This window comes from Thamnophis elegans, chromosome 7 (assembly GCF_009769535.1).
Source record: "Thamnophis elegans isolate rThaEle1 chromosome 7, rThaEle1.pri, whole genome shotgun sequence".
NCBI lineage: Eukaryota > Metazoa > Chordata > Lepidosauria > Squamata > Colubridae > Thamnophis > Thamnophis elegans.
Window position 1 is genome coordinate 16,958,560 of NC_045547.1, and position 13,824 is coordinate 16,972,383.

At 38.3% G+C, this 13,824-nt stretch overlaps 1 protein-coding gene across 2 annotated transcripts in view; it reads left to right on the forward strand.

The window, feature by feature from the left end:
• KDM5A (lysine demethylase 5A) overlaps window positions 1-13,824 on the forward strand; it is a 51,892-nt gene that overhangs the window by 33,964 nt on the left and 4,104 nt on the right. For both annotated transcript variants that reach the window (XM_032220964.1, XM_032220965.1), the window contains 5 exons: window positions 1,753-2,304; window positions 5,747-5,890; window positions 6,251-6,410; window positions 7,198-7,418; window positions 8,472-8,882. In XM_032220964.1, the coding sequence (XP_032076855.1) occupies window positions 1,753-2,304; window positions 5,747-5,890; window positions 6,251-6,410; window positions 7,198-7,418; window positions 8,472-8,882 (1,488 nt within the window). The remainder of the gene's footprint in view (window positions 1-1,752; window positions 2,305-5,746; window positions 5,891-6,250; window positions 6,411-7,197; window positions 7,419-8,471; window positions 8,883-13,824) is intronic.

Genomic DNA, 13,824 nt, shown 5'->3' on the forward strand with positions numbered 1-13,824 from the left:
CTATCTCAAACATTCTTTCTAAGAAGCCCTCTGGGTCTTCATAGTCATCTCTCTCTATATATTTATATCATATCATATCATATATGGTATTATATATAATAATGGATGTTCCTGGCTCTGTAACTTATAAATCTTGGTAACTTTAGATGTTAAGATGCAAAGCTTTCCTGTTAAAGAAGAGATAATCCAAACTAAAATAGAAAAGATATGTCCCAGGCATATCACAAGATGGCAGCAGTCTGCTACAAATGCTAAAAAATATTTGGGGAAAAAAACCCTTTAAAACAGAGATAACGATTGGAGAATACCAGATTATATAGAAATATTCTAGTTACACCAGTAAATCTTTCCCTACTTTATGTGGAAAATAGAATCAGGGGACTTTACCATGGAATAATAATACAAAGATTAAACCTAATGCAACCCATCTAGCAGTTTCCCAAACCAGATCATTTCCTTTTTTTTCCCAATTATTTTTGGATTTCCTGGAAATTCCAGTAATTCTGAGGCTCCTGGGAAGTCAAAAGAGACCCTCATTATTTTCTCCCGCGTTTTTCCCCAGTTTCTCCTCTCCGTTGGTTCTGCCATCTGTGTACTTTTTTTTGCTTGGAAAGAAGAATTCAAGCAGTCTGTCTCTGAGGGAATTACTGGGTTATCTCTGTGTGTCAAAACGACAAGCAGCATCCTTTTCTCCCAAAGGTATTGATTTTAGATCTGTACCTGTCTGGCAGGTAGATTGGCAGGCTGTGGTTATCAGCTTGTAAGTTGTCATTCACATCAAGTGGTATGAAACTGCTAGTACTGTGCAACCATCTTTGAAAGCCCCCTTATGTTTCTCGACTCATGATGGATAAAGTTAGGTTGATGGAAAATATTTTTTTTCTGCAGCAGAATTCTGTTTATGAACCTTTTCCATATGGAAGGCAGATTAGGCTTTCATAAGTAAGTTTCAGGTGGTAATTAAAGATGCCCTCGATTTATGACCACAATTGAGCCCAAAATTTATGTTGCTAAGTGTTTTGCTCAATTTTACGTCTTTTCTTGCCACATTTGTTAAGTGAGTCACTGCACTTGTTAACTTGGTAGACCACGGTTGTTAAATGAATCTGGCTTTTTCATTGACTTTGCCTGTCAGAAGGTCACAAAACGTGACCACATGACCCCAAGTCACTGCAACCGTCATAAATATGAATCGGTTGCCAAGCATCCAAATGTAAATCATGTGACCATGGGGATGCTACAATGAGGGTGAGAAATGGACATAAGTCACTTTTTTCAGTGCCGTCATAATTTCAAACGGTCACTAAATCCACTGTTGTAAGTCAAGGAATACCTGTATTCTATTGAAAATGTTAATGATTTTAGATTCCACATACTATTATTTTTCACAAGTCATTTTTTTAAATTTAATCCGGGTATATGAGTCAACCTTGAGCCTGATGAGGCTCAAGTTTGACTCAACCTTCCATCCTTCCGAGGTGGGTAAAATGAGGACCCAGATTGCTGGGGGCAAGAGGCTGATTTTGTAAACCGCTTAGAGATGGCTGTAAAGCACACTGAAGTGGTATATAAGTCTAAATGCCATTGCCATATTAGATTTTTTTTTTAAGTTGCAGCTTGGAACAAGTATTCTTTCATTCATTTATACCATGTATATTTAAAAAAAAAATGTTGGGCCAGTCTAGGAATGTGATTCTTGCCAATGAAACTCATTGAGTGGTTCTCTTCTATTCCCCCCCCCCCTCTGAAAAGGTGGCTGTCTTCAAAGACCGGGAGCAGAAAGAGGTGGAAGCCATGCACGCCCTCAGGGAGGCCAACCTGGCCAAGATGACGATGGTGGATCGCATTGAAGAAATCAAGTTCTGCATCTGCCGCAAGACGGCCAGTGGATTCATGCTACAATGTGAACTCTGCAAAGACTGGTTTCATAGCACTTGTGTGACCCTTCCCAAAACGAGCTCCCAAAAGAAGGGCTCCAGCTGGCCTGCCAAAGAAGTCAAGTTCTTGTGCCCGCTTTGCATGCGATCTCGAAGGCCTCGTCTTGAGACTATTTTATCCCTACTAGTGTCCTTGCAAAAACTCCCGGTACGGTTGCCAGAGGGGGAAGCATTGCAGTGCCTGACAGAGCGAGCTATGAGCTGGCAAGACCGAGCACGGCAAGCCCTGGCCACTGATGAACTATCTTCTGCATTGGCCAAACTTTCTGTATTGAGCCAGCGTATGGTAGAACAGGCAGCACGTGAGAAAACAGAGAAGATAATCAGCGCAGAGCTCCAGAAGGCAGCTGCCAATCCTGATTTACAGGTATTATAGTTCATTTCTTGGGTGCATCTCACTCTTCCTGTGGGTAATGAATGTCCTTATTGCTTGAGCGTTGTAACCTAGTTTGATCTGAATGCTCCCCTTCTGGAACTTAAAAGTTGATGTTTTGTATAGTGTTCTTAAACCAGCCCAAATGACCAAAACACAGTTGTTGTTTTTTAGAACATAACTGAACACACATTAATTAGCAGGGGCTTTACATTTTACAAAGACCTAGGAACAAATAGTTATATTCCAATGCAGGAAATTCCAAAATCTTACAAACAACACAGCTTTTCAAATATGAATCCCCTCTCTCTATAAAAGCGAAATACCACTCACTCATCACAAAATCTCCAAAACTGTGAAGCCTACAAACCTGAAATTCGGCACGTATGTTCCTCATGGCTTCTAGGTGCTTGCTAAGAAAGGATTTTTAAAATCATCAGTATATTTTATAACTGCCAGCTGCCTTATAGTAATACGCTCTGATGCTACCCCTTCGCTAAACTGGGTGTGGGTGTGGTTAGCACGTGACTCATCCAGCCTGCGGGCTGGGAGTTTAGACATTCTGCTCCCCCCCTCCACCTGAAAAGAACTCTGTTCCAACTGCCAGTTCCCTCACATTCTGTTAAATGCCAGTTCAAACTGGCAGGCATTCTACTCTTTCACTCAGGAGCGGTCTGGGGCTCCTTAACAGTTTCATAGCAAAGCACGGTTATCCAGCTAGTACCATATATTTTTATCACTCTGGAATTGTACTTCTAATAAGAAGTTATGTGACATTGTTTTCTTATTGGTTATTTTTTTCCTACTCATCTCTCTTTAGAACTTGCATCTTTTTACACTTAATACTGAATTCATTTCTGTGATCTGTGATCCTTCAGGTACTGAATGCAGTTCCTAGCATTTTTTGCCATTTATTTCCTTGGCTAGAGCTGTTAGAATATGCAGTTCCAGCAATTGTAGAGTAGCCATAAATTGCCAATTTCTTCTGTATGCCTTCCTTTGCTATACATTGCAGCTGTTATTTTGAGATTTCTGCTTGTTTTCTAGCAAGAATTATGTAAAAAGACATTTTCAAAAGGGTTTAATTGTTTTTCCTGGTTGAAGTTATTTATTAGTATCTAATAAATATATCAATCCAAAATGTTTATTAATAATTCTTACTGATAATAAATGTTTTTGTTTGATGCCTTCAGTGTCTAGAAAATTCTAATATTTTCAGGCACTATCAATTACCAACAGACAATGATTATAAAAGTGAAGAAGCAATGATGGTGTTCTCAGTATCTGTGAACAAAGGAGAGAGTATTTATAATTATGCCTTAGAAGCTTAGAAGGAGGAACTAGCGTTGCGACGACACAACATGCGATATTGGAGCTCCAGGATCGCAGTCGATACTTTTGTCGCTGGACGGTCCTTTTGGACCTAAACCGTCCCGCAGAGACGGTGATAGGGAAGAGTACGTCCTGCTGATCTCAGGGACATCGCAAAGTCCCTGATTGATCCAGGAGACCTCTTCTTGCCGGGGATAGAAACGCAGCCACTGAAGCTGCTGAAGTTGGGACAGCTCTGGAATGGGAGGAAAACGGAAAGAGAAAGTGTGCCGTTTGGTGAGGAAATTTTATTATTAGACAAGAGACTACCCAAAAAAATCAAAGTAAATTAAATTTGAAAACAGAAGAAAATAAGCGGCGAAATTGAGCTACGTTGGACAGTGTGTTATCCTTGTCTTTTTAAATCTTTTTTCATGGATGGAACTTTTGCAAATATTTCCTATTTTTTAAACTGAATGGATTAGTTTTTCTTCTACTTTTTATTTCTTTTTATATACCAATGGATTAAGAATTTTTTCCTTTATTTTTACTGTAACAATAGAAGGAAAGGAAGTAACACTACCACTTGGAAACTGGAGGCTGGAAATATTGTTTTTTTTTCTTCCCTTTGATCATTTGTTTGCACTTCAAGGCCTCTCAGCTTGTTTACTATGAGTGATAGTGGGAAGAGCACGGGTTGTTTATACAGATGCTCTTCGGGAGCTCTTTCAACAGCTGGAGTGGAGAGAGGAGAGACCTTGATTTTGAAAGATTATAAATGAACTTGCTTCAAATCTAACAAAAAGCTTCAAATATTATAGTGGCAGTGTTTACTAATTGGAAAATAGCGCAACAAGAAAAAGAAAACTTAACATTGCAAATGATTATGTTTGGAATTCAAAAGATCTTAGCAGTAACAGAAAAAATTGAGAAGAGATTGGAGAATATAGAATGCAGCACAGTAAAATTTGATGGAAAAATTGAGGATGTTTATCAAATGGAAAAAGTGGAGGACAGAGTTCTAAAAATTGAAGGGAAAAATAATCAAAGAAACAAGAAAACTGTTAATATTGATAGTAAACTGAGCCTGGCTGGAAATGAAAAGAGTGGAATATGGAAAGGGGAGATAGATGGATTGGAACTCTATCCCAGACTTCAAAGTACAGAAGAAGGAAAGAGAGAAAAATTGATGGAAGTAAGGAGAGAAACTTTATCAGAAGCACTAAAGATAAGCTGATTGAAGACGCAAATGGAAGGTTTGGAGTTTACATAAGAAATGAAATGATAAATAACTTGCGAAGAGAAGTCTATATATGACTTACCAAGAAATTAATCAGAATGCTAATGCTACAAATGGCAAAAGACATAAGACTGCACTATTACTGGAAAGACACAGGTTGATGTAATGAAAGCTGGTAATAAAAATTAAGTAAAATTTAGTTAAATTTAGAGTATTATGTATAAAATGAAGTGACAATGATTATAGTTAAATAAATGATTGATAATGATAATAATGCATATATATGTATTGGTTTGTTAAGAGGAAATACTATATAAATTGCAAATGGAGACTGAGAGGAAGTTTAGAAATTAAACATAATCAATTTTTTATTTAGAACCACGTTATAAAGATGCAATTTTATTGTAGGATGTTGGGAGGAGTTAATGGAATACCATTATGTGGTTCTGCTTTAAATTGGAATATTTCATATAAAAGGATGTAAAAACAATTACAGTCAAATGAAGGCTGAGGTATGATGAAAGCAATGTATATAAATACTGCATACTTGATTTAAAAATATGTGATTCAATATGAATTATAGGTGATGACTGTGGAAGGGACACACAGAAGTTTTTGTAACCAACCGTCACACTTTCTACAATTTGTAATGGAAGATGGTTTTGTGTTTCTGTTTGTGTTCATTTAAAAAAAACTTCTTCAAAAAAAAGAAGCACCTTGGAAATGAAATTTCAACTCTTATTATTAGAAATATAATTTTAAAGCAAATATTAGTTTCTTATAATCTGATTTACAAAGCTGTTAATCAATTTGAGTAACTTTTGTTACCCTCTACAAGTTTTACCTGATGCTTTTTTAACTCAGAAAGTGTCTTTCTTCACATAGGGTCATTTGACTAGTTTTCAGCAGTCTGGGTTTAATCGGGCTACGAGTAGTGTATCCTCATCTCCTCGACAGACTATTGATTATGATGACGAGGAGACGGATTCAGATGAAGACATTAGGGAAGCATATGGCTATGATATAAAGGTAAGTCTTGCGATTACATTTCTGAGCTCACTATTATTGTTACTTGTTTTATTCCTTCTGTGGGACTTCACCAGTAACAAACTTTGCAATCATATACTGTAAAGTTGTTTGTTACAATGAGATGATCAGGAGCCTCTTGGGAAATTTTGATTAAAAAGTTAGTGCAAACTTTACATTTTTAGAAAAGCAAAATGCGCTATCCTCTTTGTTATTCTGCTATAACTATCTTTGGCCATGTATTGCTGTAGTAACTCAAAGGAAGAAATTTAATGTAATTCTGTTAACCAATCTGGTGAGTTGTATTAAAATGTTTAGATTCCGCTCCATAATCTCATATTTCTGCTATTTTTTTTTCTTTAGGACAATGCCAGTGTAAAGTCTTCTAGCAGTCTGGAGCCTAACCTCTTCTGTGATGAAGAAATTCCAATCAAATCTGAAGAAGTAGTAACACATATGTGGACGGCTCCCTCTTTCTGTGCTGAACATGCATATTCATCAGCTTCAAAAAGCTGTTCTCAAGGTAATTCTCTCTCCCCCCCCCCAATTATATCTACATGCCATTTATTTGTTACTGCAATTTATAAGCTCCTCAATTCATAAAAAATTCTCTAAACAGTTTATAAGTTAAATTAAAAAATGAAGCATTTTGGGGCCAAAAATTGGCGATGCCAAGATGAAAACTAGATTTGGTTAACTTCATTTACCAACAGGCAGACAGGATATGATACTCCAGACATTCGCTTTGTAGCATGTTTTGGAGGTCATATGAGCACAACACACACTATTATTAAGTACTACAGTCGTGTATTTTCTCAGGCTTCTGCATAAACCTGCAAAAATGTAGCTATCTTAATGAGTTAAAATGATTCTTAAAGCAGTAGTATTTTTTTAAAACTCACATAAAAATCTGAAAAATAATGTAGCTATTAATGAATAATAGACAGGTGATTGCCCAAGCTTCTTTCAAATCATTTTCAAAACGTGAACAGAACTAGTATTTAATCATGTTCTGTTTCTGCAACTGTTAACTAACTGCAACTTTTGAAGGTTTCAGAAATTGTATATATCTCTGGGATCTTAGGTTGTGTACTCCAAATAAGTGCTTAGTGGCACCTGTATCAATCAACTACAGATTCCGAGTTTCTCTAGAGTCTTAAACCATCATTTTGCCTGTCTATAATTAATGACAAAGAGGCCATCAACTTCTAGGAAACTGGGTAGTCCTTTTTACATTTCATGTTATTTGTTTGTTTTCTACCCTTTAGTCTTAAACATGTTTTTTCCCCCTTTGTGCTTCTTTTTGAAAGGTTCCAATACCCCAAGAAAGCAACCCCGTAAAAGCCCTCTAGTTCCTCGCAGTTTAGAACCTCCTGTGCTTGAACTCTCTTCTGGAGCCAAATCACAGCTAGAAGATCTAATGATGATAGGAGATATCTTAGAAGTATCTCTTGATGAAACCCAGCACATCTGGCGGATTTTGCAGGCCACACATCCACCCTCTGAAGATAGATTTCTTCATATCATGGAGGTAAAATTTTCTGTCATAAAATAGCAAAGTCACGTGTAAAATTAATTTTGGCAAAATGGTATTGATTGCAGAGAGCACTGCTGCTATTTCATCTTTCTTGGATTGCCTCCTTCTAATTTACTCTTCAGGATTTGCTTCTTACCAAAGTCTTCCTTTAAGCTCTTATCAGCTCATTGCATCTGCCCTTCCATCTTATTTACTTCTTTTTTTAAATTTCTCACTGAATCTATACAGTGGAACATTGTACCACATATTCATGTTTAAATATCAGGATCATCTTGAGGTAAGGATTTTATAATTCGATGCCAAAAATATCCTGTCCCTATTTCAAGTGCCAGGAATGTTGGGTCATTCCTATTCAAATGCAGCCAAAAGCTTGTTGATTGCTATTAGCAGAGGGAAACCTCAGTCTAAACCTCTGTTATTGCAAGGTGTACATTTTTATTCTGTCCTTATTTTTACAAATAACTCAAGGCGGCCAACCTATCCAGCACACTTCCTCCTCCTATTTTTCTTCCAACAATAACCCTGTGTGGTGGTTGAGCTGAGAGAAAGTGACTGGCCCAAGGTTGCCCAGCTGGCTTTCATGCCTAGGGTAGGACTTGAACTCATGGTCTCCCAGATATTGAAAGTGAAATTGTCAGATTCAGCCTCCTGAAAATAATTCATTTTTGAGGGAGGGGAAGAAGAAATATGTCTAGAAACACCACCACCATCCTCCCCCCCCCCCTTTTTTTTTTGCATATGATGACTTGCTTTCCATTCCAATCCTTCTAATTGGCTCTCCTCAAGGAAGCAGATTACTAGCTTGGGGTATATGTATGTTATCTTACAATTTGTTTAACACTCATTTGGTTCCAAAATAGAGCGTGCCACCTTAGACTTTAAATTGACATTGTGATTATTATTTACTTTGCCTCTTTTCTCCTGTTAATGAGCTTATTCACTCACTGGAAGTGCTGTGTGCTTATGGAAACTAGCTTCTTTTCATTTTGCTTTTATGATGCGCAAGGGAATAATCTGGCAATTATCAACAACTTTTGTTTCTTGAAGGATGAGAGCATGGACGAGAAGCCATTAAAAACCCGGGGAAGAGATGCCTCGGAGAGAAAAAGGAAGCGCAAACTAGAGAAAGCAGAGCAGTTCTTTGGCGACCTGAAGCAGAAGTCTAAAGAGCTGAAGAAGTTGGAGAAACCAAAGAAAAAGAAGCTAAAACTAACAATGGACAAGACAAAGGAGCTGAACAAGCTGGCCAAAAAGCTGGCTAAAGAAGAAGAACGAAAGAAGAAGCGTGAGAAAGTAGCGGCAACGAAGGTGGAGTTGGTGAAAGATTGCACTGAAAAAAAGAGGGAGAAGAAGGTTTTGGACATCCCTTCCAAGTACGACTGGTCAGGAGCAGAAGAGTCGGATGATGAAAATGCAGTGTGTGCTGCACAAAACTGTCAGAGGCCGTGCAAGGACAAGGTGGGTCACCTTGATTGATGTTTTCAAAGATCATTGCTTCAGACTCCAGGGCTGTCTGTATCTTTGAAAGTTGTTATTTCAAAGGTCAAAATACAAACCCAATAACATGTCTGTTCTTTGAGAAGGGATTTTATGATTTATTTATCCATTAAATTTATACGACTCCCTGTCTCACAAAATATGCCTCTGGGCAGCATACAACACAATTAAAATAATAAATACACAGAAAAAAACATTATTAAAAAAAAATATAAAACAGTCATTATGAGCCATGGTGGTGCGGTGGTTAGAGTGCAGTACTGCAGGCTACTTCTGCTGACTCCCAGCTGCTTGCAGTTTGGCAGGTCAAATCTCACCAGGCTCAAGGTGGACTCAGCCTTCCATCCTTCCGAGGTGGGTAAAAATGAGGGCCCAAATTGTTAGGGGCAATAGGCTGACACTGTAAACCATTTAGAGAGGGCTGTAAAAACACTGTGAAGTGGTATATAAGTCTTAAGTGCTATTGCTAAGTGCTGTTATTAAAAAAACAAAAACCACACTGCCAGGAGAGAACAAACATCAACTGCAGCGATGGAACCATTGTTAAGATGTTACTGTTCTCCTGGAACCCAGGCCTAATTACAAAGCCAGGTCTTGAGGGACTGCATGAACACCTAACCTAACTTCAGGGGGTGGAGATGTTACAAATGGTAGATGCCATGCCAGAGAAGGCTTGCCTCCTGGAACCTGCTAAGCATAGATCCCTACTAGCAGAAACCAAAGCATGCCTTTTTTATCACACCAGTAGGGATGGGGAAATATAGTCAGGGAGTGGTAGTCATTCAGATAATCCAGTAATCTTCCAAAGATTCTTGCACAAAAGCTTTTAAGTCAGTTGAAGGAAACCACATTCTATTCTATTCTTCTCTCTGATAATAAGCCTGCATTTTTTTTTAAGTGATCGAATTTGATTATAGTAAATTTCATTATTTTCCCCCTTTAGAGAATTTTTGCAGGTCTGCTTGCGACAACTATGGATTCTAGTCAGAAACAGTCTGCTTGGAGGAGTACTCTCAGGAGTTTTGTGATTTTGTTTAGGGAACTTCCCACAAATCAATTTTGGATATATATTAACAAATTAACCAATATGACCAAGTGCTTCTTAGTTTTCAATTGCACATATGTGTGTGTGTGTGTGTGTGTGTGTGTGTGTGTGTGTGTGTGTGTGTGTATGTATATGTATATGTTCCTTTGTGGGAAATGTAAATCCTGCATAAGGACTGAAGCTGCTGCAAAAATTTCCATATGCTGCAAAAGACAGAACTTTGCTGCAGGGCTTAACTGCAGAAAACTAAGAAGCACTTTCTGAAGAAATTAAATCATTTTGTTGTATGAACTAATTGCATACAGAATAGATTAATATAGACAATGCACTGGTTATTTCATTTTGTATAAACTTTGTAAATAGTGGTAGAAATTAATTTAAAATATACTACTAATTTATGCCTTTTTATTAAATGCTTGTCCAATTCAAAGTTGTCAACTGCCAAGAGATTGGTAGATTTTTTAGAAATCACAGGAAAACCATTCCTGGCACAAGACAGTTATGTATACTTGTATCCTAACTATATTATTATTATACTTAAGAAACCATATTGGTTAATTTGTCCTCCCTTTAATAGTAGCCCCAAGGAAGTATAATATATGCCGAATGACTCATTTCAAGAGATGACCTGGAATGATAAATTTAAAGCAGTCATTGGAGTTTACTGCTTAGTACTCCAGCTTCAAGGTTTAATTTAATTTAATGTATTAAATTTGTAATGACATACAATTCAAAACGATTCTGGGCAGTGTACAACACTAAATGCAGATAAGATTAGCTATGCAGAAAAAGTTGGCATATCCTAACAACCAGTGTAACCAGGAAGCAGATGTGTTACACAGGCATACAGAACCACCTGGGTGGCTATATTCTGGAGTATCTGTAGCTTCCAAGTGGTTTTCAAGGGTGACTTCATGTACAGCGTGTTATGGTAATCCACACACAAAGTGACCAGAGCATGAGTAACTGTCCCAAGGCTCTTCTGATTCAGAAACTAGTGTACTTGTTACACGAGATAGGTCTGCATGAAGCAGGGAATGGGGTCCAGGAAGACCCCTAAACTGCATGCCAGCTTTGAATGGGCTAAAGGCTCAATGATCAAGGATCATTGGATCCAGGAGGGGATACGTACCCATAGCTATTCAGTCTTGCCAGGGCTGAGTCTGAGTTTGAATCTGTTGCTCTCACCCAGATCATGAAGATATTTAATACCCTAATTTTTAATAAGGAAAAGCTCTAAGTCCGTGATGGTGAACTTATGGCACGCATGCCACAGGTGGCACACAGTGCCCTCTCTGTGGGCACAAGAGCCGTCACCCTAGTTCAGCTCTAGCGTGCATGCGTGCATGCCTCCCACTGGCCAGCTGGTTGTTGGGTCTCTGGCGCTCATGCGCAAGGGGCAGGGCACGTGCAGGGTGCTGGGGTATGTGCAGGTGGTGCACACGCATGCATGGGAAATGGGGCGCATGCACAGGTTGCATCTTGGGAGTTCAGGTGCATGTTTGTGCATTCACACACGCACATGCATGCTTTCAACACTCACTCCAGGAAATTGTCTGTGTCTACTGTGAATATACATACAATGATAATAAAGTAAAGTAAAAGATTAGCTGTCACTGTTCTAGGTGCTTTGAGAAGTAAGATGTTAAAAAGTAGCTCTTGATAGCTGCAACAAGCAATGCTTCAAATTTAAGCTGAAATGAGCCGGAGAAGTTGTCTGCTCTTCTTTATTGAAGGCGTTGTTTTATCTGACTTGGTAGTCATCAAAGGATCTGTTAATCATGACCACCTTGGCCAATACTTGGACTTGCAGTTGAATTTTCTTCATTCCTTGCCTTGAAACATAACTCTACATCATATGTATTGAACAAAAAGCACAGCTGTCTCATCTGCACATGCATAATCTCAAGGACCAATTTGTATGCATTTCAATGATATTTAGTGACATATTTCGCTCTAATTTCTTTTAGGATTGAGAGTGCAATCTGTCCTGTAAAGATTATCTAATGGAAAGGCACAAGTGACCTCATTTTACAAGCCTTTGAGCTTTCACCTGTCATAATGAACAAAATGTCTAAAGTAATTTTATGAATGCTAACTCTGCAGTTATCTTATAAAGCTTGTGTGTACATGTGCAGGCACACACATCCACACATCCATCAAATTTGTAAGATTATAAAACATCATAGCAACTCTGGGTGGTGTACAATATTACCAATGAGCTAAAAACTTACTATCTTGATAACATTTAAAGGTGCAGAAAAAGACAAGAGAGAAATTAATGGAAAAGACTATCGATAATAATTATGATGACTGTTTTCGCTAGTATTAGAAGGAAAGTGAGCAAGAAAACATTCGCATTGTAGTTGAAATCTGCAATCTTCTGGGCCAAAGTAGGAACAGGATGCTAGGCTACATTGGCCTTTGATCTGATCCAGAAGAGAAGTTAATCCTCAACTTATTATATCAGGTGGGGCCAGAATTTCCATTTATAAGCAAGGTGGTGGTTAAGGGAATTTTGCCTGATTTTATGACCTCTTTTGCCATAGTTGTTAAGCAAGTCCCTGCAGCTAAGTGAATCATACCTACATAAGTGAATTTGATTTCCCCCCCCATTGACTCTGCTTGTCAGAAGCCAGCTGGAAAGATTGCAAATGGTGATCACATGACCTCTGGATGATACAACGGTGATAAGTGTGAGAACTGGTCGTAAACCAAAAAGGGCCATTGCAACTTAGAACAGCTGCTAAATGAATGGTTATAAGTCGAGGACTACCTGCCTGTTTACTTCCTGGCTAATTGTTCCAATCTGCAGAATAAACTTACAGAGATACAGACAGTACAAAAACATCAAGCAAAAGAGTCACAGTCTTGGTCTTAGTTATATTAGTTACAAACAAGTTAATAGAAAGTTAATTCTATAGCTTCCAGGGTGTGTTTCTTGAAAATCCATTTCACTGGATTATATTTTTTTCAGACAACAGTGGCAGCAGATAAAAATGCAAATAAAATTAGTAGTATCTATTAATTAGTTTTGAAAACACTTCTCTCTTTACTCTTCCTCCTGTGGTATTTACAGATCAGAATGCATGCCAATGTTTAAGATTTAAAAAGTTAATTGGGTGCAACTGCCTGAAGGCAGCCTATTGTTTTTCACACTAATCGGGCCATTGACAAGTAAAAAAAAGTTAGTATATTCCAAGAGATGTACAATGTTTTATGACAGATCTGTAGCAGCTCATTAATCCAATTAAGTAAATGTAGAGAAGGTTCTCTTTTCAAGAACGTAATATCTGCCCATAATAAATGTCTTTGTAATAGATTATCTTGATTTCAAATTTGGACAAAATGATGATGCTATCCATTCAGTCGCGTCCAAGTTCTACCGGCCAGGTCTCTCCGTGTCTTCCAATCTTGCACTACCTCTTTGAGTTGTTCTATGCTCTGGCACAGGGATGCGGTGGCTCAGTGGCTAAGGTGCTGAGCTTGTTGATCAGAAAGGTCAGCAGTTCGGAAGTTTGAATCCCTAGTGTCACATAACTGAGTCAACTCTCGTTATTTGTCCCAGCTTCTGACAACGTAGCAGTTCAAAAGCATGTAAAAATGCAAGTAGAAAAATAGGGATCACCTTTGGTGGGAAGGTAACAGCGTTCCGTGTGCTTTCGGCATTGAAACGGCTCTACGGCTTTGAAACGCAGATGAGCACTGCCCCCTAGAGTCGGGAACAACTAGCACATATGTGCGAGGGGAACCTTTACATTTATACTCTGGCTCAGGGGTGTCAAACTCAGATCACGGGAGCATCACGTGATGTATCGCGGCTTTTCCCCCCCTTCGCTAAACTGGGTGTGGCTAGTG